Source organism: Ceratotherium simum, chromosome 15 (genome assembly GCF_057802395.1).
Source record: "Ceratotherium simum simum isolate JZ-2026a chromosome 15, ASM5780239v1, whole genome shotgun sequence".
Lineage (NCBI taxonomy): Eukaryota > Metazoa > Chordata > Mammalia > Perissodactyla > Rhinocerotidae > Ceratotherium > Ceratotherium simum.
The window spans coordinates 49,635,318-49,659,939 of record NC_141914.1 but is presented as its reverse complement, the minus strand read 5'-3'; the positions used below and the strand labels follow the sequence as shown (position 1 = coordinate 49,659,939).

The 24,622-nt window shown below is 38.5% G+C and overlaps 1 protein-coding gene and 1 long non-coding RNA gene across 8 annotated transcripts in view; one reads left to right on the top strand and one right to left on the bottom strand.

Annotated features, from left to right (window-relative positions):
* The window catches only part of PLD1 (phospholipase D1), a 219,636-nt gene that overhangs the window by 91,367 nt on the left and 103,647 nt on the right, over nucleotides 1-24,622 (bottom strand). For all 7 annotated transcript variants that reach the window (XM_087440028.1, XM_087440027.1, XM_087440030.1 and 4 more), the window contains 4 exons: nucleotides 23,581-23,673; nucleotides 9,759-9,911; nucleotides 8,246-8,395; nucleotides 7,448-7,531 (listed from right to left, as the gene is read on the bottom strand). In XM_087440028.1, the coding sequence (XP_087296154.1) occupies nucleotides 7,448-7,531; nucleotides 8,246-8,395; nucleotides 9,759-9,911; nucleotides 23,581-23,673 (480 nt within the window). The remainder of the gene's footprint in view (nucleotides 1-7,447; nucleotides 7,532-8,245; nucleotides 8,396-9,758; nucleotides 9,912-23,580; nucleotides 23,674-24,622) is intronic.
* LOC147915205 (uncharacterized) lies at nucleotides 14,461-20,510 on the top strand. The gene is made up of 3 exons (XR_015554504.1): nucleotides 14,461-14,984; nucleotides 19,075-19,205; nucleotides 19,285-20,510. It is a non-coding gene; the product is annotated as an uncharacterized LOC147915205 (long non-coding RNA).

The following is a 24,622-nucleotide window of genomic DNA, read 5'->3' as shown; positions in this document are numbered from 1 at the left end:
GTAAAAATCTTTACCAAAACCCCACAACTTATAAAAAGGATAATAGATCATGACAAAGTGGGGTTATCCTAAGATGCAAGGTTGGTTTAAAAGTTGAAAATCAATCAATGCAATTCACCACATTAACAACAACAACAAAAAAAACAAAAGAAGAAAAAAATATGATCATTTCAATAAAGGCAGAAAAAGTCTTGACAAACTTCAGCACCCATTCACAATAAAAACTCTCAATAAATTATAAGCAGAAAGGAATTTTCTCAAAGTAATAAAAGGCACCTATAAAAAAATACCTAAAGCATAATAATAAAAGACTGAATGCTCTTCTCCTAAGACTGAGAACAAGGCAAAGATATCCATTCTCATCACTTCTATTCAACATTCTACTGATGATCCTAGCCAATGCAATAGGGCAATAAAATAAAATAGAAGGCATACAGATTAGAAAGGGAAAAGTAAAAGTATCATTATTCACACATCACATAATCATCTATGGAGAAAATCCTAAGGCATCTACAAAAAAGCTACTAGCACTAATAAGTGAATTAGGCAAGGTTGCAGTATATAAAGTCAATATAAATAATCAACTGCATTTCTATATGCTGGCAGTGAAAAATCGGAAAATGAATTTTAAAAATTACCATTTACAATAACATAAAAAAAGTGAATAACTTAGGGATAAATTTAACAAAACGTGTGCAAGATCTGTATATGGAAAGTACAAAACATTGCTGAAAGAAATTAAATAAGATCTAAATAAATGGAGAGACATACAGTGTTCATGAATTGGAAGACTCAATATTAAGTAAGAAGAACAGAATTTGACATACCATCTAAACAGTGTTGATTTTACTGAGTTCTTTTCCCTCTGATTCCTCAGCCTGGAGCGCGAACCTGGCAAAGGGCATTGGCACTGGTAGAGAGAACACCAGGTTAAGTCCTCTAGCTCAGGCTTGGGGGGAAAGAGTGGGATCTTCTGGCAGTGATAGAGGTGGCAGCGAAGGGCCCACAAACACCAAAAACTCTGATGGAGTGGAACTTTCCTCTCCGACTGGAAGAGTTGTGGTTCCAAGAGGGCGATGTAAATATCCATTGTTTGGCTCTGGACACAAATGTCATTGCAGAAAGTATGTGGCAGAGCAGGGTAAATATAGCGCCACCTTTCTAGCTAGAGGACTAAAAAGGGAAGCCTCAGGGAACCCAAAAGTAGTGGAGAGATCATGGAGATGGAGGAGCTCAGGAAAGCAACCCTATAAAGCTGTTTATGAACTTCTAACTCACTCCCAAGCTGCCCATGTGTAGATTTGGTCTTAAGTATTATACCAAAGAGTGTGAGAGCTGAAATTAGAAATAGACCACTGCCCAAAGTGGCCACTAGGTGGAGCACATGGGGGACAGATCTGAACAGCACTGCAAAGCCTTTGAAAACAAAACTGACATTAAAAACACAGATAGTAGACTAGTTGGAACTTTGTGAATGAACCTAAATGGGCCAATTGTCTGCTAAAACAAACACATCAATATTCTCCATAAGATTAAATAAGACCCACAGTCATAATATTCAAAACTTCCAGAATACAATAAAAAACTACTTGGCAGGGCCGGCCCCGTGGCTTAGCAGTTAAGTGCGTGCGCTCCGATGCAGGCGGCCCGGGTTCGGATCCCGGGCGCGCACAGACGCACTGCTTCTCCGGCCATGCTGAGGCCGCGTCCCACATACAGCAACTAGAAGAATGTGCAACTATGACATACAACTATCGCCTGGGGCTTTAGGGGAAAAAAAAAAAAAAAAAAAAAAAACTACTTGGCATAACAAAGAATCAGAAAAATCTCAACTTGCAGGAAAGACATTCGACAGATGCTAATACCAAAATGACATAGATGATGGAATTAGTTACTCTAATTCTATGTCAGATATTATAAAAGTTTTTCAACAAGTAAGGGTGAACAGTCTTAAAACGAATGGAAAGACAAGAAAGTTTCAGATGAGAAATTAAAGATACAAAGAAAAACCAAAGAGAAATTTTCAAACTGAAAAATACAACTACAAAAAACAAACAAACTCTCACAGGATAGGCTCAATATCAGAATGGAGGTGACAAAGGAAAGAATCCGTGAACTTAAAGATAGATAAATAGAATTTATCCAATCTGAATAACAAAGAGAAGATTGAAAAAAAAAAAAATGAACAGAGCCTCAAAGACCTGTGGGACAACACTAAAAGACACTATTTGTGTCACTGGAGACTCAGAAGGAGAGGAGAAAGAGGGAAGTGCAGAAAAAAAGTTTGAAGAAATAATGGCTGAAAATTTCTCAAATTTGGTAAATGACTTAAACCTACAGATTCAAGAAGCTCAGTGAACCCCAAACAGGATAAACTCAAACATCATAACCAAACTGCTGAAACTAAAGACAGAGAGAAAATGTTGTAAGCACTCAGGAGAAAAACAATGCATTATTTAGAGGGGAACAATGATTCAAATGACTATGAATTTCTCATCAGAAACCATGCAGGCCAGCATGAAGTGGAACACATCGTGAATGTATAAAGATCTCTTACAACTCAATAATAAGAATACAATCCAACAAAAAAGAGGGAAAAAAAGATTTGAACATATGTTTCCAAAAAAGCTAACCAAAAGTCTAAAAATCACAGGAAAATATGCTTAACATGAAAAGATGTTGCTAACACAAATTAAAACTACAATGAGACACCATTACATACCGTTTGCAATGGCTAACATTAAAAAAGACTGACAATATCAAGTGCCAGCAATGATGAGGAGAAACTGGAACTCTCCCACATTGCTGGTGGGACTGTAAAATGGTACAACCACTTTGGAAAACAGATAGTTTCTCAAAAAGTTAACCATAGGGGCCGGCCCTGTGGCTTGGTGGTTAAGTGTGCGCGCTGCGATGCTGGTGGCCCGGGTTCGGATCCCGGGTGCGCATCGAGGCACCACTTCTCCGTTCATCCTGAGGCCGAGTCCCACATACAGCAACTAGAAGGATGTGCAGCTACGACATACAACTATCCACTGGGGCTTTGGGGGGAAAAATAAAATAAATAAAATCTTAAAAAAAAAAGTTAACCATACGCTTAGCTCTTAGTATGGATATAATACAGTAACTGAAATGTACATCCTAAGACAAGGGTTGGCAAACTATGACCCACGAGCCAGATCTGGCCCATGGCCTGTTTTAGTATGGCCCATGAGCTAAGAAGGGCTGTTACATTTTTAAACTGTTAAAAAAAAAAAAAAAAAAAAGAAGAAGAATATGCGTCAGAGACTGTATGTGACCTGAAAAACCTAAAATATTTACCATCTGGACATTTACAGAAAATGTTTACCAATTTTGTTGAAAGTCAGTGACTTTCAAACTTTTTGGATCATAATCCACAGAAATACATTATAAATCCATCTCGATACCTCCATCCATCTATCTATCTGTTTACTATTGAAATACAAATTTCACAAAGTACTAATGCTTACTACCACTTAAGTTGCATTCTTCCTTTCTCTTTTCTTCCCTTCCTTTTCTATCCTCTCCCATTCTTTAAAAAAATTCTGATCATAATCCAATAAATTATTTTAATAAATAACTACGAAAAAGTCTCAACCTACCATTTTAAAAACACTCATAACGTTAAAATCAACTTAAATGTATCCTCCCTCTCTTAGCTTCCGAACTAGTCAATAATGAAATGTTGATTTTGTTTTTTACTTTATAGCCTTTGTCTCCAGCCCAGTTTCTTACTTCTCTTCTGTTTCTCTTCCTTTTATAAATTTCCCCTTTAAAAATCTTTATTGTTTTTCTGCTTTATTCTGCAGTTTTATCAATCCTGTCTATCTCTGACCCGTTTAATGCACAGACTCAGAGGCTGTGGTAGACCCTACCCACACCCACATCTGCCACAGGCCGGTCAGAGAACCAGCCTGGGCAAAGACTCAGCACATTTGCTCCACACATCCCTGCCGGCCAGAGGTAATCAGAATCACCATCTTCCAGAGGAAAGCTGAGCTAAGCCTCACTCTGGATTTGTCCTAAGTTACAGCAATTTGGCAATGGAGCTGGAAGCCACATCTTGGTGTCCTACCTCATTTTAGGACTTACTCCAAACAACACGGGATAGTTAGTTCATAGGTGACTTGAAACAGCGCCAAGCACAAAAAAGATGTAAAACAAGCGTTCTCCTGGTTGATCCAGATAAACAAGAGAAGAACGCTCACTAATCTTTATGCAGAAACTACTCCTTTGGATACCTTCAACATCTAGCTAGGATTCACTCTTCATCTTCATTTTCAGATAATCTGGGCTGTTTAACGAATCCTTACCTCTTCTAACTTGAGAGCCTACCTTAGAATTTACCTCTTCAGAAAATTTCTCCTGACTAAATCTACCCAAACCTGATTACTACTTTATCCAGCACCTTAAAAAAAATTCAATCTGCACTTAAAAGAGTCTCAGAGTGAAAAGGAACTTCAGACACCAGCAGTGCAGCCGGCTCCTCTGAGAGGCAGCTCTGTGACGTGTGGGTGCTGGAGCAGACACACCGGGATCCATGCCAGCACTGGCACATGCCCACTGTGTGACTGTGGGCAGTCTCCTATTCTGCCTCGTTGAGTCTCACTTATCTCATCTATGACACGGTCCCTGGTGTCTAGTAAGAATTCAACAAATAGTAGCTATTACTGTTAACGTTACTTTGACGTGCCTTAGAAACTGCCCCTTAGAACGGTTAACATGACCTGCCCCAAGTTAGTAATAGTCAGGACCCTAAGGTGGTCAGAGCAGAGACCCTCATGGTTTCTTTCCTGGACCACCATCATAATTTGCTAAATGGTTTCTATAACTACTGTTCAATTCAGTTTTTACACTATTACCAAAATGGTCCCTTTTAGAAAACAAATTTGATTAAAATTCCCATGCTTAAAAATTTTCAGTGGTTCCCAGTGTTCACAGGATTAAATGCAAACTCCTTAGCCACTTACCCAACGCCCTGCACAATTTGGGCCTAACCCATCTTTTGAGTGTCGTCTCCACCCACCATCTCAAAAGATGCTATGCTTAAGCTGTACAAACCCTGACCATCCTCCAAAAGTGCTGTGCTCTCTCGCACCTCTATGCCTTGGTCCTGGCTATCCCTCTGCCTAAGACATTCACCTGTCTTCATCTGGTCAAGTCATTACCCACGGCCCAAGCCAGCGTTCTCTTCGGTGAAGCATCCACAGTGTCTGCAAGCTTAGTCACTGACCTTTCCTCTGTGCTCCATCCATGCCTTCCACTATGTTGATCATCATCACCCAGTTTTCTCCAATCCTTTGTTTTACGTATGACTTCCTGACTGTATATTGTTCCAGGGTAGGGGCTGCTTCTCATTCATCTTTATATACACATGACTTAGTTTAGACCTGTCCAGACTGAGTGCTTACTAAATAGCTCTGGAATGAATGAGCGAATAAATTAACAAATGAATGGATGGATGGTTAAATAAATTAATGAACAAATAGAGCCAAGCACTTCTAGGTCCCAGGTTGTTCCTCATTTCACTGTATCTGCCTTTGCTTGCACACTAATTGTTTTAGAAACATATTAACATGGTTTTCACTTAAGTATATGATGTCTCTTGAATTAAATTAGAACCTTCTAAAGGGCATGTTCATCCTCTAACTATGCTTTTCACTCTCTCACATCCAAACATATCAGGGTTTGGTTAAGTTTCTGAATGCTCTCTTTTGCAATATACCTGCATGACAAGAATTTTCTTCATTTGTCATGAAGGAAATTACAGAGAAGGTTTTATTTCAAAGAGAGTGTTGTAACAAGATGTTATCTTAGTGCAGTCATGAAAAAGAAATAATCTCCTGATTTAGTTTCTTGTTGACAGTAGAAGAGAAAACATTCAGGGTTCCATCTCTTTAGATGTATAAATGACAGTCTGTAGTTTAGTGTTCAGACCCTTCAAAGGAGATATTATTTTCTTGCATAAAACATGAAGATAGGGGCTCAATGGAAAAACTATTTTCAGTCTCTCTCATTTTTTGGTCAAACTTTCAGAAATATTTTTTAAAGGAAGATAGTAATACCTTAGGCTTGAATTTATTATCATAAGTGTTTAAAAGTATTCAACCTAGGAAATTGCTCCTAAGTATGAAACTTTCTCTACTTCCTGGTAACTCACTGAAGAGACAAAATTTGGCAAGATATAAAAGGCCAAGTATAAGCTCCTCCACAAACATGAGAATAAATAGGTTCGCAGACATGCTGACCATCACACACCTTATCTACTGACTCTAAACCAATGATTCTCAACCAAGAGCGACTTTGCCCCCCAGGGGATGTTTGGCAATGTCTGAAGACATTTTCGTTATCACAACTAGGAGCTTGCTACTGGCATCTAGTGGGTAAAAGCCAGGGATGCTAATGGTGCTAAACATCCTACAATGCACAGAACAACCCCCCATAACCAAGAATGATCTGGCCCAAAATGTCAATAGTGCCCAGGTTGGGAAAGCGTGCCCTAGATATATAGATTTCCACATCACTGACGCAAAACAGTAGAAGAAGATGAGTACGCATTCCTAATTACTCTCTTCTCCCTGCAAAATCTAGAATTAGGAGGGAATAAATTATGATGATATGTTCACAGTTCATATATAAGGTAGCATTTGGAAGGAAACAGGATAGAGAAAAATAAGGGGCATTTCAAGCAACTAAGTTCTTAGAAGGAAAACACATTTCAGACATTTTCATTTCCACTATAGTCAATCTTAACATCTGCAGTGGGTTTTAACCGTCCAGGCAGATGGATAATTGGAGCTAAAGTCAGACTGTAAAGCCTATACCAGCTCCAGGAGTAAAATTTCCCAGGAGCTTAATGTGTTTTGGATATGATACTTCCAGTGGCTTTAATAAGCATCATAACTCTCATGGATGTTTTTAAAGTAATCAGAAAGTTGAAACTGGATAAATCTCCAAAAAAGCTGACCTGGCCTGGTCATTACCAAGGACATTTTAATAGCAATAGGCAAATGGAACTATTTCAATGTCAGAGAGACAATTCAGAATAAGTATATTTACTGGACCTGGTGACAGACATACCAAAATGAGGAAAGATGCCCAAGAAAGAATATTTTCCATTACCTCTACACCTATATTTGCACTGCAACATAATCTTTATTAAAATGAATATTTAGGTATCTGCTTCCAAATGGAAAAACAAAAACAAAATTGTTCAAGTGAAATATGTTAAGAATGTATTTGGATGCCAAGTTTTTTGAAAAGACCTTTCAGTGGAGGCTATTACAGTTAATTGGTTGAGACTTTGGCCAAACCCTCTGTGGCTACCGCTGATTTTCATAATGTATGGTTCTGGAACAGCACAACACTGGTACACATTTCTAAACATAGAGACCTCCAGACAAAATCCTCATCGACAAATACTAACCACCAATCTGTGATAAAAATCTCTTCTTTGGCCTCTTCCATTGCATTTGCCACATCTTCAAAATATCCTTTGGCATTAACATACCTGAAAGACAAGTTTTTCATTTCGTTTTTTTTTTTTAACAAAAATATAAATAAAATAAATATATCCTATTGTAGAGCAAAACAGGGAAGCCACTGCCTAAAGCATCCACATAACCACCAGCTTACTTTGTGTAACTACAAAACAAGGATTGAAAACCCCACCTTACATCTGCTATGTAGGAAGGACCATAAGTAGACAGAAGTAAGCAACACAATGCTTCTCGGCTTAGGGAACAATAAATTAATTGGTCTCAACATCATATGGGGTCAGATGAATTCTCCCATCCTGTTGAACTCACACATAGCTGTTCTTCTAAGACTGAAAACAGACCAGTTTCCAATACAGAGGTAGAAAAACACACTAAGCATGATTTTATCTAAAAGAAATATCTAGCAAGTAAATTCTCTTTTCTAAATTATGGCTAATGACTTAAATAAACCTTCCATTTGCATCAGTAAGATAATCTGTAAAGTTGACTTTTACAATCAAACTTCAAAATCTATGGCTAGCTATCTAAAGCTCACCAAAAAACATCTTAAAAACAAAAATTGGAAAACTAATCTATGCTCAGGTAGTCCTGTGAAGAGAGGCTCTTGTTAAGTATAATACATAATATCTTTTCACAGCTTCGAAAATTGATTCCAGGTGAATTTAGACCACTATAATATGGAAAGCTATGACCGCCCTGACAGTCTCAAAGCAAACAGATCTTACCATTTAGCTAAAGTGTTCTCTTGGATAGCAGCATACGACCCAAATCGATGATCTTTGAGAAAGTTGGTGCCATGTTTCTGGATGAATTCTTCTATAGCCCCTGCCCACCACCGAGCATGTCTATAGCTATTGCATTTTAAAATAAGGGTCCTTCAAAGAAAAACAAAATGTGGGAAAGAATGGTCACTCTGTGTTCAGTCTCTTTAAAGAAATTTAGAGATTAAACATGCCCTGTTTTGTTTTGGTACTGTAGCAAACATAAGTGGAAAAATTTAGGCAAAGAGTATCTTACTTATATCAAAAAAGCAGACTTCTAAAAATTTTTGGCAGGATTTTAAAATATATTCAAAGTACCAAAAATAAAATTTCAGGTTACTTATTCACTCATTCGCTCATGCAAACATGTGTAAAGGTACTTACCACAGGCCCAGAGCTGTGCTAGGCTGTGAGGAGGAGAATGAAAGAGGTGTAAGGTGAGGTCCTGTGTCTAAGTGTTATTTAGAGAGCTGTTGGCTTCAGTAGAGGACATTCTCCTTTGTACCACCTGGTGTCCATCCCTCAGCTTCTGAAACATCATCCTGATTGTGCTTTAGGAGAGTAATCCCTCCCTACTCTGAGTCCACCAAAGCCAAGCACAATGGCATATTCCAGCCCTATGACCCCAAAGACGGGTTCAGGGATCTATTATAGGGACCAATGAGAACTGTGGCCTGATTTCTATGGTTCTCCAGAAAACCAAAATGCAGTACCAGGAGGAAGGCTTAATGGCAGCATCTTTGCGTTTTTTAATAACCGATCTTGAACCTTCCATTGTCAGAGAAGATCAGGAAGTTCTGAATCTTTTTACACACACACACACACACGCAAATGTATATTAGTAAGCATATATATATCTGTATGTCAGTCAATGTGAGTAAAGAAAGAAATGTATATATATTCATATACATGAAGCTGAACTAAACAGAGACAAATGTATATACAGAGAAAGAGACACATACATTGTATAACCACAATCTTCCAGAAGGAAACATATATATCAACACATACACACTAATAAAATCTATAGTAAATATACACTTGAGTATTCTTTCAAGGTATCTTTCTTAAAATCTGTGTGCAAACAGAATTTTTGTAAATCAAATCACTTTTTAAGTATTTTGTTAATTAAAGGGTATCAATTTATAAAGTAAAATTTATTTTTTAAAAATGTGAACTATCACTCCTTAATTTATCTGTTTGATAAATTGGCATTACTGAGTAGTCAATTTTGTTAAAATAGGCATATCTCAACACACAGGATTGTTTATTCTGACTGCTGCATTTGGATATCCTATTCTTAAAAATATAGACAAAGAAAAAGTAGTTTCATTACTTTTGATTGAGGATGAGTTCTAAACAACAATTGTCTAACATTTAAATTATTTTACCTCCTCCTTCACTTAAGGTTGGGGGAAAAACTTTGGTTTTAAGAGATTTTTGTAGATACTCTTTTAAAAATATTTGAAATTTCTACCTTGAAAGATTATCAATTCGGAGTCCATATTTCGTCTCTGTCTCTTTTCTCCCCACCTTAATTCTGAATTCTTTATCTACCAGCAGGACGAAGGCAATAGCACCGCTGTCTGGTTTCATATACAATAAAAAGGAATCTTTCACTATCAACCACCTGTAAGAAGAGAATAATGATTTTTAAAGTTGTATTGAATTACTGAAACAAAAAGAACCAATTATTATGACAAGTCTGAAGTAAACACTCTAGCAGATGATAGGCACAATTTTATTTTTTACACGGGAGATTTATTTTTTAAAAATCACTATGAAACAAAAAAAAGAAACAAAATCTTTCTATTATGCTTTTCTAAGGAGTACTGGCGCCAAATGATTCAAAATAATTCAAACACTAACGGCAAAGTCTGGAAAGAAGGTCCCTGATATCCGCAAGTAACACGGGCAGGAGGTACAGCACGAGCCCCAGCTGGTGCAAGAATGGAATGGGCTGGTGGTTGCTAAAATAAAATCTCAGGAAAGAGGCAAGTAAGTCTGTCAGTAAGTAAAACCTCCTTCAAAAAATCCAGTAAGCATCCAATACGCCACACCAGCTGTTGTTCATTTCAAATTACTTGTGGTTTTAAGGACCATTAATAAATGATGCTCAATGGAACATGATCTCTCAAAAGTATATTTCCATTCAATTCAATAGATATTTATGAGCTTCATAATGGAAAAGTACAGTGATAACCTAGGAGTTAGGGCAGAGGAAGAAATAGGACAAAGATAAATCACACATGTTCTCAAAGGAGCTTATTAGGCTAGTGGGGCACAAACAATGATAATTCTAGGCTGCATGGGATAGGTACTAGAAGGGAAAAGCAAAAAGTGATGGGTGGAAGGGAGGAGTCCTTAGTTCTGACTAAGAGAAGGAGCTAATGACATTCTCCCGAAGAGGTGGTATCTGGCGAGGCCAGGAAGGATCCCATCAAGTAGAGCTCCAAGGGGGAGGTCGAGGTGCACATCCCACATGGAGGGAAGAGTGAGCAAAGGCCTAAGGTGTGGAAATGCTGCATGTGTTGGGAGAAAGTCTGGTGAGGCCAGGTCTCAGGGAGTGTAGTCAGAGAAAATAGGCAAAGGCTACACTGAGGAGGGTCTGAAGGCCATGCTCAGGAGGTTGATTTTATACCATGGAACTAGTGTTTCCTAAACTTGCCGGATCATCAGAATCTCTTGAGATGCTTGTTAAAAATAATAGACTCCCAGGCCCTAGAACAGATTCAATAAAAAGGCCTGGCGATCTGTGTTTTTAACAAAAACACCACGGTGCTTACTAAATAAGGGAATCCTCATACCCTGGGGCAAGGTAATAAAACAATAATATCATTGGAACAATGTTTTGGAAAGAAAGGCGTGAAGGAGAAAGAGGGACACTGTGTGGCAGGTTAGCAGGCTCCTGCAATAAGATAGAGCAGCTCTTCCCACACTCTGCCGTGAATACACATCACCCGGGGATCCTGCGAAAACGCAGATTCTGCTTCAGCAGGTCTGGGACAGGGCCCGAGATTCTGCATTTCTCACAAGCTCATAGGCGATGCTCATCCTGAGACCACACTTTGAGGAGTAAGGAAGTAGATGTTAGGCATGACGATGACAGTGGGAAGAGCAAGAGGGAAAGGATGGGGCTGACTTGAAGTGAATACAAATGGCAACTCCGTCATGCTGCATATAACACTATACATTCATATTTACCTGCAATTGTGTAGTGATCAATGAATCAGCTGATAAATGAATACAGCAACAATGGGCGTATTATATCAAATATCAGACAAAGTAAAACACATTATGAAACAGTTAAGGCCAGGACACCTGAACATAAGTTAAACAATATTGTAAATGTAACCTGAGAAATCAGCATTTAAAAGAAGTCTACAAAAAAAAAAATAAATAAAAAATAAAAGAAGTCTACAATAAATCTTTACTGAAATGGCTAACCACATTACATTTTAGTGGCTTTATAATTTAAGATTTAATGTAGACCAAATCTACATTGATTTCCTCATAGTTTCATTTCATTCATTTGTTTTTTAATATGGAGGCTGTCTAATTCCCAGTGAAAGGGGATGGGATGGATTTAGGATAAGTTACAGGAAAGGACATACATGTGATATGGTTAACAAAACAAAAAACATTAAAGTCACAGAAAGCAAATACCTAACCACTACGCTAATATAACTACGGTGCTGGCACACCAATGTGGGTCTGAGCTTCCTGGTTTTTCTTATCAAATGAATAAATTAAAGAAATAAAGAAGTTCCCCCCTAAAAAACTAAATTCCAAAGGAAGTTTCTCATTTGGGACCTAACATAAGGCAACTGAACTGTATAATGGATAACATTCTCAATAATTTTCAGTACATGCAGAAATTATACATTTTATAAGAATTCTCATAACACCACTCAATATAAACGCCAAGGCCATGATATTAAAGGGTAACTCGATGCTTCTGATGGGGCTGAGTTCTGAGTCCAGACATATAGCTGCCTGTTGACAAAACTTGGTTAAGACTAAAAGAGATTAGATAGATCAGATATCTATTAAAAAGTTCCTTCTTTAGCTGCAGTCCCTTCTCCCCATTGGCTTTTGATGCAAGCTAGAGAGCGGATGGCGTGGCACAGGCCCAGAGTACTGGTCTGCTATGTTGCTGACTGGGAAAGAGTCATAGTTTTGAAAACCACAGCCAGGTTTACCAATCTGAGAAGAAAGTCAAACATACCAGACTTGTGAATTTGCCTGTCTGGAAGTCAAGGACACCTGAATGGTATCAGAGCCAGCTCTGCCCGGAGTTCCACACCAGAGACAACGGTGCGGGATGACAATGGCATGACCCCTATCCAGGTGTACCGCTCCCATCATCGCCATTACAAAACAAATCTCAGAAAGGCTCCTGTGAGTGCAGGCTCGTGGCATAACCACTAGGGCCAAGGGCTGCAAAACAGGCCCTCAGGAATAGGCCCCAGGTACCACTGTGCAGATGTGCCCTGCGGAAGGAGGGGTCTGGTGTGGCTGCATCATCCTGCAGGGATGGGCACTTTTTTCCCATTTGACAGAGGCTCCAAATAGGCTATTAATAGCCTTGTTCAGCATTGGAAATGAGATGGCTGGGTGTGTTGCATGGCCAGGGCACTGCTCAACTCTGGAGGTGCCATTCACGTGGTATCCTAATGAATGGTTTCCCCCTGCCCTTCCAAGGTGCGGCAGCCTGGAAATACGGAATTGTTTATTAACGACAACTGGACTTTGAAAGCTGAATGCAAAGGATAATGGTTTCCGTTTTGACAGTGATGAGTTATTCTCTATAACAGTCATTAGATATCATGGTAAATTGATTCCTGGCCTTTATTTAAAACTCCTTTTTATTATGCCATTCATTAAAACTCTTCAAATTTTCTGATCTCTTCCTTTCTCTCTTTTGTCAATGGTTTTTTTTTTTTTTTTCCTTTAACTGGAGGATATGCGTCAAGAAAGGAATCCAATCCATCAGCCAGCCTTCTGGGAGTCGGCATTGGCTGCACAGGAATCAAGCACCTGCCTTCGTCAGCCTCCCTGGGCTCCAATTGCAGCTGTGCCGTTCACCCACTGTGTGAATCTGGGCAACTGAGCCTGAGGTCTAAATCTATAAAATGAGGATAACAGCAATGTCCAGTTCACAAGCGTTTGTGAGGATTAACTGAGATGATTCATGTGCATTGCTTAGCACGGTGCCTGGCACCAATAAATAAGAGCTTTTATGAATATTCTTGTTCTAAAGCAGGTGAGACTATGGTCTGTTCTAACAAGATGCCTCCAGCCTGTGCTACTACTCGCTGTGGCATTAAAACGCAGATGGGCCCACACAAGCCGGTCATCACCTTCTCAGCCTAAACTCCTACTATTATCTCCCATCGCCTTGGTCTGGCTGTTCCTCAGACTTGCCACACTTGTTCTTTGAGCCTCTGTGTTTGCTATTCCTCTGCCTACTAATTGTTTTTTCCAGATCCTCCCATAGGTGATCCCTTCCTGTCAATCAACCCTCTGCTTAAACATTCCTCCACAGGGAGGTCTTCCCTGGCTCCCCGATCTGAAAAAGCTGTCCCCACCCCTCACCCTCTACTCCATCATGTTTAGTTTCTTCACAGCATTTACCACTATCTGGAAGTATTTTTTTGCCTGCTTGTCGTCTGTCTCCTCCACTAGAAAGTAAGATCCATGAGAGCAGGGACTGTGTCTGTCCTGTCCACTGGTATCTTCCCAGAGCCTGGAATAATCTGCAGCAGCCCAGAGCAAGTCTTCAGGCAAAGCAACCCTCTCTCCTAAATGATGGTCCCAGAGAGTAAATGTAATCATTTAGACATTGTCACTGTCTACAAATTTTAATTCTTGGTATAGCTTGTCAAAATTGCCTTTAGTGGAGCCATTTTAAAATAGAGTCAGAGCTGCCTTTCCAGAGAAACTACCTTGTTGTCTTGAACCTTGGACTGGGCCAAACCTTTGGGCTGGGCCAAAAGGGCAATTGTTTTACAAGCAATTGTTTGAGAAGTCAGCAGGAGAATGGACATCACAATGACTAAGGCTTGCGGACTTTTTGAAGACAGAATCAATAGTCAATCAATGTTTAGCCAAGACTTACTTCTGCCTCCGACTCCAATTAAAATTGTTTGTAATACAACCCCCATTCTGTGCCTTTAAAAGCCCCTGACATTTACTCCCTAGCAGGACACTATTTGGGTTTCTACCTGAATCTATGCTCCCTGAAGTGCAATTCTTTGATCCCAAATATATTCTTTGCTTCTTAAACTGGTTTCTGTTTTTGAACGTTGACACGTGGTGTCAGAAAGCAGGATCTTAAGTGATCTCACCTTCGGGGACCAGAGTCTCCTGGAAACGGCTTTGGTACCAACGCGAGCCATGTTGCATGCTCATCCGCTCCCAGGGACAGCTGACTCCTCTGGTTCTGGGACCTCTCAGGCTTGAACCTCCCCTCCTTTTGGTTAAGGTCTTTGCCTTTCTTCAGGATTCTAGGGCAAGAGCCCAATCTGGGGTCAAGTGACCAGGAGACAAGTATCTCCAAGCTGGCTCACAGCTATTGTCCTCTGAAAGAGTTTCCCTGTTTGGGCCACCTTATGGCAGCTCACGGCTATTGCCATCTGGAAGGATTTCTCTGTTTGAACCAGCTACAGCTATTGCTGTTGGAGGATTTATGCCCCATCTGGTGAGTATTCAAATTCTGTCTTTTGTGTTGTTTGTCCAAACAGCTATGCCAGTGGGCCAGACGCACAGATAACAACCTGGGGGTTGCAACTGGCACCTGTTTGCCCTTTTGTCTGGACGTGCTTTAACATGACAATTGCATCTTCTAAAAGTTCCCAAGAAGTTTCTCCATTGGGAACTCCAGCTGGTTTATATTTAAGAACTATGGTCCTTCCTCTTGTAAATCTTTGTCCCAGTGGACCAATAATACAAAAGACGACTTGAAATTACAGTGGTGACTTTGGGGCTCTTTTAGGCTTCCAAAACTTGTATTTTTTTTAGACTTAAACTGCAGATTTAAGTCCAGAAATAAGATCTTTAATTTCTAAAGAATTAAGTGTGCCACCTTCCAGCACACTTGCTTAAAAACTATGGTCCCAGAAGCTGTAAATATTTACAAAGAATAGCAAAATCTTACTAAGCTTGTTTCATGTCCTGAGAACTTAGATTGGTTACCATCAGGTTGGGGGCCCCAAAATATAATCAAACAGAAATGTGGGTTGCACCCCATTTTCAGCCAGATATGGCTGGGCAGAAATGAAGGTTAAACTCCATTTGTGGCTAGGGTCCTACCAAACTGCTGCCAGCCTCAGGGGAACTACATTGGCTATTAGAAGGAACGTTCCAATTGGATAAGATCATTTAAGAAGTGCACTTAAAAGCAAAGGCTGCAAAATTCCAAAACTGCCTTATTGAAAGTTTCATTGCAAAAAGCTAACAAAAAATTAAGATATAAGAGGTACCTAAAAGAAAAGACTATACAAAAGTCTGTTAAGTTAATGGCTTTACAGACACCCTAATATCTACCTTCGAAGGAGGGCCCTCTATGGGTCCTGCTCAGAGTTAATGAGACTTTGAGAGATTTTCTGGTAAACCGCTACGTTACTCCCTTAAACAGTCAAGGGGAAACTAAAATTAAAAATTAATGGGCCGGCCCTGTGGCTTAGTGGTTAAGTGCATGAGCTCCGCTGCTGGCGGCCCGGGTTCGGATCCCGGGCGCGCACCAACACACCGCTTCTCAGGCCATGCTGAGGCCGCGTCCCACATGCAGCAACTAGAAGGATGTGCAACTATGACATACAACTATCTACTGGGGCTTTGGGGGGGAAATAAATAAATAAATAAAATTATAAAAAAAAACTAATGTAGTTGTTTAGTACTGCCGTAAATATTTACTGTTCATCCCAGCTGAAACTTGATAAGATATTTGAAAAGATTTAATAACTTAAGACCAGAAATTTGGCCAAAGTGGAAGCTGATATTCAGAGCCTGGTTGAAATTTTTTTTTCTAGTCTTTCCCTTCACTAAGCTAAAATAAAACTATGTAGTGGAAGAAACAAATCAAAGATAATATAACTGGATGGGCATGTCAGTCCTTGATAAGCAAGTAACCTCCCTTGTTTATCTCAAAAAGCTTGTAACCTCTCCAGGAACTGTTATCTAGACCATCTCTGATTCCTAAGACTGAAGGAAAAAAGGGGGAAAGAAGCTTTTGGAGATGTAGACTGCTATGGAAGCAACTTTGCCCAAAAATCTAAGGAAAATTTTAAAAACAGAGGCTATAAGATCCCTGTTTTCATCTCTCTGTGTGTTTATGTGTGTGTCTATATATGTATGTCATAACTATGTTATATTTTTCTACCTCCAGATGGTATTATCAAGACTAGTTTATAAGAAAGCTCTATTTAATTGGCTTAAAAACAAACAAGTGCTACATATATCTCAAAAGAAATATAACAGAAACTAATTGAAATGTTTTTCAAGTTTATAGAATAATCTTTGGTAAATAAAAGCTTATTTAAGTTTGTTGATTTGATTGAAATAGGTACATCCTCAGAGTTATCAGCACTGTATATGATGCAGCCTTTATTCTACCTGGGTTTATTATCAAATAAGCTCATGTTATCTCTGTTACAAAATTTGTCAGCTATAAGAAGAAAAACTTAGAATGAGAGCTGATTTTGTCTGTCTCATGAAGTTTTTGTAGGCAATCTAAACATAATTATTGGGAATAAGCGAAGTAAATAGATGTAAGTAAGATGAAAGTTTTTAGGTGTACTTTTTATGTGTTATGGTATATGTATTTAAAAATAATTTCAAAACCTTTTGGTAACTTGAAACCTTAGAGTTTTGCTAAACTAAGTAAAATGATAAAAATCTATTAAGTATCTAGATCATTTTCAAATAAGATAAAATATTAGACATTAATTACTAAACAAAGGTTTATCTACCTTTGGCTTCTTATTACAGAGAAACAAAAGATGCTTGGGTCTATTAGTAAACATGTCTGTGCCACATTAAAAGAATCTTATGTTATGAGAAAATGTATGCTTTCAGTAAAGAAGGTATAAGGAATGGAGATTTTTTTGTTTGTTTTGTTAAGAAAGTAAATTTTTCCTAAAGTAAAATGTTACGGGAAAGAGGAAAGGCCAAATTCTGAATGTACAAGAGAAAGTTATAGAAGGTTTGTGGAAGAAGAACCCTAAGAAAAGAGTTTTGTGTCTGGTCAACTTGGCCAAGATTGGAATACTTAATTAAGTAAATGAGTTTTAATATCAAAAGTAAGCTGGTACAAAATTAGAATTTGGTTTTCTCTCTCTTAAAAGGACAGTTTTTTCTTTCTGCTCTTGATAAAGAGATTATGAAAGGTTTTTCTTTCCTAAAGGCAAAGATGCCATGTTTTGTCAAAATAATTTCCTATGTTCAAAAAGCTGAGGTCTCTCTCTTAAGAGAGCTAAGGTTTTTTAACTTTAACTCTGTGTATTTGCCTTTAACTTCTTCTGTTGTCATTTTGGTTAAATGGATAACTAAGCATTGTTTCACAGTGACCTATAATCCCATTTGACCAAGTATTTTAAAATCTTTTGATATTTTTGACAAACTTCCCCAAATTCAAATCCTTAATAAAATCTTTTTTTTTCTTGACCTGAAGTAACTTTGAGAATTTACAATAGGCCCCTGTGACTTACCAAAGAAGTTTTTCTCTCTTCTTATAAAAAGGGAAATATTAGGGGCAGGCCTGGTGGCGTAGCAGTTAAGTTTGCGTGTTCCACTTTGGTGGTCCAGGGTTTGCCGGTTTGGATTCTGGGCGCGGACCTACTCACCTCTCATCAAGCAATGCAGAGGCAGCATCCCACATAGAAGAGCTACAACTCTACAACTATGATACACAACTATGTACTGGGGCTTTAGGGAGAAAAGAGAAAAAGAGGAAGATTGGCAACAGATGTTAGTGCAGGGCCAATCTTCCTCAAAAAAAAAAAAAGAGAGAAATATTAAACTAATTAGGCTTATTGATATGTTAACTTACATTGGAAGCATTGTCAAATAAGTGAGGCTAAATCTCCTTTATGGATATCCTTGTATGCACATGTTATTAATATAAATGTTCAAAAAATTGTATGACATTTTAAAAAATCTGATAATGTTCTGGTATAATGTTATCATTCATAATTCTAATTATGTTATTCATAATTCTAATTATTATCTTAAAATGTTGTATGTCACAAAAATAACCAAATTTCTTTGTCAACTGTAATCAAATCTTTAACCATGCCATTTTAAGTCTTTTGTCATTTACAGACAGTTATTGTTTTACTCTATGATGTTTTTGTTTCATTCTCACAGAAATTCATGTCAAGGATTCTGACATTATAGAATGTCAGGCTTCTGATAAACTTTCAGATCATAAAACTGAACTGGGTAAGAAATTACAGAACTCTAATGGAGAGACCGATGGCTTCATAAAACTACTAACAAAAGATCAAGAACAAATAATTACATGCGACTACATGAACTGAGAAGGATGCTCTAATGCTTTGTTTTTCCAGATTTAAAGAAATCTTTACTCTTAAGCTATCAATAATTTGGTAAGATATACCCTTGCGAACAAAGATAAAACATTTACTTTTTCTTTCTACCTGGCCCCTCTAGAATTCAGATACCCTCAGGAATTGTCTCCTGGTTCAGGTCTATGCTCCAATTTGGACTTAGCATTTTATTTATTATTATAGGAATTCTCACTATTGTAAAACTTTGTCTCTTCTGCATAGCTCCATGTTACAAAAACACCACTCAGATTATGGTTGCTCAGTGCTTTAAAATGATTGCTAAGGCTTATGAACCTTCACCTGAGAAACTTCAAGGAACTATAGGCAATGTTTGCCCTTAAAGGAACCTGATGGTAAGGCTTTTCTGTATTCTGGCACTCTTGTTGCTCAAATGTGGCCTAAGGCTCCTAATGAAACCACTTTCCCTGCTAGGTGGGACATGACATACCAGCAATGAGCCTTCCTGGTGACAAGGGACCAACAATGCATTGATGGCTGATCAGCAAGGCTTTCTAATAGCCGATCAGCAATGTTTTCAAATGGTTGATCAGAATGTTTTCAAAGAAAGATCACGATCAAAATGGAGAAATGTCAAAATTGACTCTAGTGGAGCCATTTTAAAATGGAGTTGGGGCTGGCCCCGTGGCTTAGCGGTTAAGTATGCGCGCTCTGCTGCTGGCGGCCCGGGTTCGGATCCCGGGCGTGCACCGATGCACCGCTTCTCCGGCCATGCTGAGGCCGCGCCCCACATACAGCAACTAGCAGGATGCGCAGCTATGACATACAACTATCAACTGGGGCTTTGGGGGAAAAATAAATAAATAAAAATAAAAATAAAATAAAATGGAGTTGGAGCTGGCTCTCCAGAGAAACCTCCTTGCTGTCTTGAACCTTGGACTGGGCCAAACCTTTGGACTGGGCCAAACCGGCAGTAGATTTACAAGTAATTGTTTGAGACGTCAGCAGGAGAATGGACATCCTTGTCACAAAGACTGAGGATTGTGGACCTTCTGAAGATAGAATCAAAAGTCAATGTTTAGCCAAGACTAGCTCTCTGCCTCCAACTCCAATCAAAACTCTTTGTACTACAACCTCCCTTCTGTGCCTTTAAAAACCCCTGATTTTTACTCCCTAGTAGGACACTTTTTGGGTTTCTACCTGAATCTGTGCTCTCCAAATTGCAATTCTTTGATCCCAAATAAACGCTTTACATCTTAAACTGGTTTCTGCTTCTGCAGGTTAACAAGTTCATAGTTCAGTAAAGTAAATGCTAAACTTATTTCTTAAAATCTATACTTCTCATTTTCTTTTAAGACGTTATTTGAGATAAGAAACTTATCATCTAGTCCACAACCAGGTGCAGAGACACTGCTCAACAGATGTGCTGTTCAAGCAGACGTTTTAAATTGTGGGAACAAATGTTTGCTGTTTTTGCCTTTTTTTTTTCTTTTTATTTGTCCCCGAGACAAGATCATTACAAGACTTAACTGAAAGTTTGATTGCCCTGCTTGCCTTATGTCAATTGTCAATACAGAATAAATAAAAAGTAATCAAAATGTTTTTTATGGCTACAAAAATAAAAAAAGAGTTATGAAAGAGTGTTGCCCTTGAAAATAACTCCTGTTTAAGACACCAATAGCCTTCTAGTGTGGGAAACTTTCTAAACTAATTTTGTTAGCTATATCTTATCATCTTTATTTGGTACTGATATTTTATATCCCACAAATGTGACTCAGGAAATACTTATTAATGTGGAGCCAGGGCTTCAATCTTTAAGAAAAGATTTACACAATTTAAAATGATGACACATTTCATTCCGGGCAGGATCATATCTTTTTAGATTGTCCTGGTTGAAGCCTGATTTAATCCAAAGTTTAAAAAGAGAAGGAGGTATATTTCTTTTATATAACAAAGTCTTCCCCCTTCTTTTCTGGCTGCCCCTTCTCATAGAAGCTCTAACTCAAACCTCAGTTCCTTGACTCTTGGAGCTAAAGTCACCCTCTCCAGTCCTCAAGTCCCTCACTACCCCATCGCCTTCTTTCTCCTTCAAAGCTCCGATCACCACCTGCACTGATATCATTTACATTGCTAGTCAGTTTCCCATTGCCTGCATTCCCCTCTTACAGAGCTCCCTGAGGGCAGGGACTTTTCTTGATCACCCGTTTTCCCAGCGGCTAAAACACAACCTGGTAAACATCAGGCACTCAATAAATGACTGAATAGACCAGACCAAGGCTTCCATTTCTTGAGTAGATGTCTTAGATTAGGTTGCCCCAGAAGTCAACTCTGAGAGAAGGATGTAAATGAAAGTAATTTCTAAAAGGGCTTATTAGGGAGCTTATCAGGAGCCCCAGTAGGGAAGGAAAGGCAGGAATAGCAGAAAGGGAGCCATCAAGGATGTGTTTTCACGCCGTTTATTGTGGGCAGTTGGGCTGCAAACCTGCCGAGGATCTCCGGAGACAGTGTAGAGCTTGTTGCAGGGTCACCCCACCCAAGGGGTGAAGGGGCTGGACTCCTGCCAGCTCTTGGTTGCCGGCTGCTCCTGGGGGCTATGAACACTTCCAGCTTGCATGGCCCACAGGCAGTCCAGAGCAAGTCTTCAGTCAAAGACTCGCAGTGCTTGCAGTCCGAAACCTTGTGGTTGGCACACAGCAGCTACCTTAGGCAAAGCTGATGACTGGGGAGGAGGGTCAGGAGGAACCTGCACCAGGGCCCCAGTATGCTGGGAAGACCACCCTCCCAGGCAGGCATGGTGTGGGGCAGCAAGCAGGGCAGGGGCAGGCTGGCCTATACTCCATTCCTCTCCCGGCTTGGCATTTGGTTTGTGTCTTCCCCAGGGTTCTGTACAATTGGGGGGGGAGAGGGTGGAAAGATACCTCAAGTGAGAGTCTCTGAATTTCCTGTGATGTTACTTATACTGCAGGTTCATGGAGACATTTATGTAAGTTATAGCAGTTTATTTGAAATCAAATATTTTTTAGTATATTATTTCCCTATTTATCCTAGTAAAATTGTTTTTGTGTAACACAGAAATTTTCAACTTTCTCTAGTCTAATCTCTTGATCTTTTCCTTGTAATTTCTTTTATCCTTTCAAAATCCAGAAAATAAGAACCCAACTTAATGATATTTTTTGCTGGTATTTTATCATAAATATGTTTAAAGGTAGATCCCAGTTTAGAGTTTATATATTTTTAAGACACACATAGCTCAATTTCATACTTAAACATGAGCTCATACATCTTTTGCAAGGTTGAGGAAATAATATATATTTCTTAATATTTTTCCAAAATCCCAGTAAATTATTATTGCAACAAATAGCTATTATCTATTACATTCAAAACATCATGATAAATGCTTTAAGGATACAAATAAGAATCAGATGAGAATATCCCTCCACAAGGAGTCTTTAGCTGAGTAAGACATAGGATATGAATTAAAGTTCTATCTAAATTACACTCATCATAATGTACATCCTCACGAACGTAAGTCTAAAATTATCATCCCTGAAGTCAGACCAATTTTTCTTTCTTTTAGTTTATTCTTTTAAGTGCACAGTTCAGTGGTTTTAGTATATTTGCAAAGTTGTACACTATCACCAATAATATCTAATTCCAGAATATTTTCACCACCCAAAAAGAAACCCAAACCCATTAGCAATCACTTCCCATTCTCCTCTCCCCCAGCCCACTAATCTACTCTGTCTATAGATTTGTTTATTCTGGAAATTTCGTACGAATGGAATCATATAATATGCGGCCTTTTGTGTCTGGCTTTTTTCACCCAGCATAATGTTTTCAAGGATCATTCATGATACAGCATGTATCAGTACTTCATTTCTTTTTTTTCATTTAAAATTAAAAATTTATTCAGATGTAATTTACATACCATAAAACTCACCCTTTAAAAGTATATAATTCAGTGGTTTTTAATATACCCACAAAGTTGTATAATCAGATATTTTCATAAATCCAGAAAGAAACCACACTCATTAGTAGTCTTCATTCCTTTTTATGGCCAAATAATATTCCACTGTATGGGGATACTACACTTTCTTTAACCACTCATCAGTTGATGGACATATGGGTTATTTATATTTTTTGGCTATTCCGAATAATGCTTCTATGAACATACATATATACATTTTGATACAGACGTATTTTTCAATTCTCTTGGGTAAATACCTAGGGAGTGGAATTGCTGGGGCATATGGTAACTCTATGTTTAACATTTTGAGGAACTGTTGCACTGTTTTCCCAAGTGGCTGCACCATTTTACATTTCCACCAGCAGTGGATGAGGGTTCCAGTTTCTCTACATCCTTGCCAACACTTGTTATTGTCTATTTTTTTTATTATAGCCACTCTAGTGGGTATGAAGTTGTATCTCATTGTGTTTTTGATTTATATTTCCCTAATGACTAGTGATGTTGAGCATATTTACTTGTGCTTATTGGCCATTTGTATATGTTATCTTGCTCGCCAATTTTTGAGTCCTATGGCCCACTGGGGTTTTAAGTGTATAATATAATTTGTACACTCTGCCTACAAGTCTAGGTTTGAATTAGAATGTCTAAATGGATCCTGAAACTTAGAACTTAAAATAATGGAAAATTTGCTCTGCCATGCCTTTCAAGGGATTTATAATTGATTTATCATTGAAAACTAGTATGCAAAAATTCCCCAAATATCCAGTTTATCAAAACAAACACACAAAACTCCTAAGTCCTACCTTTTTGACCATCGGTAGCAGGCTCTTCCCTGACCACAGCAATTCAAGCCTGGTATTCTGTGTCCCCCGGATCTTTTCATTATCATACCTTCTCTGAAAGAGACATCAAGTTAATCCATCAGGTCAGATTTCCAGCTCACACTTAGCTGATACAGCCTGACAACGTGGGACGAAATAAACTATTTTATTCTTACATGATTTTCCTCTTCACTCTTTCTTCCCTCACTCTCAAATAGCTCAATGTCATATTTGCAAGGCTGAGTACTCTAGTAGCTAATCTTTGAAAGCACCTGGTCAGATGCAGGCCTGTTGGCATTGGGGGCAGTAAAATTCTGTTGTGCACACTGCAGGACCTTAAGCATCCTGGCTTCTGGCTCTAAATGCTGTGTGTTCCCTCCAGTCATTGTGACAGCCAGAAAAAGATCCCACACATTGCTAAATGCCTGCAGGGGGATGGCCCAGCTCCTGTTGAGACCCCTGGAGGTGCTCAGCCACAGATTCCAGGGTATTTCTGCAGCCCTGTACCTACAGTTCTAGGACCAAGCCATGCCAAAGGAAGGAGAGCAAAGCTACCAGCTTTGAAAAGAGAAATATCTTGATTTTGAAAGATGTGAAAAAAAAGAACAATAATAATGGCTAAACAAAAGAAAAAATTTAAAACAACTACTATCAGTGCTCTTTACTAAAATAGTTAAGCTTATTATAATATCAAGCTCTCATATTGTAAAGGAAAGCAATCCTTAAGTAAATTTCAGTCTTGTTACATAGTATTACACATAGTATTACACAGTATTATTTTTAGTCATGAAAATGAGTGATAAACGGCTAACTTTTATAAGTGATTAGAAGAAGGGATCTTGTATAGTTGATCTTTTTAAATTGAGATATAATTGACATATAACATTATATTAGTTTCAGCTGTACAACATATTGATTCAATACTTGTATATATTGTGAAATGATCATCACAATCAGTCTAGTTAACACCCACCACCACATGTAGTTACAAATTTTTTTTCTTGTGATGAGAATTTTTAAGATT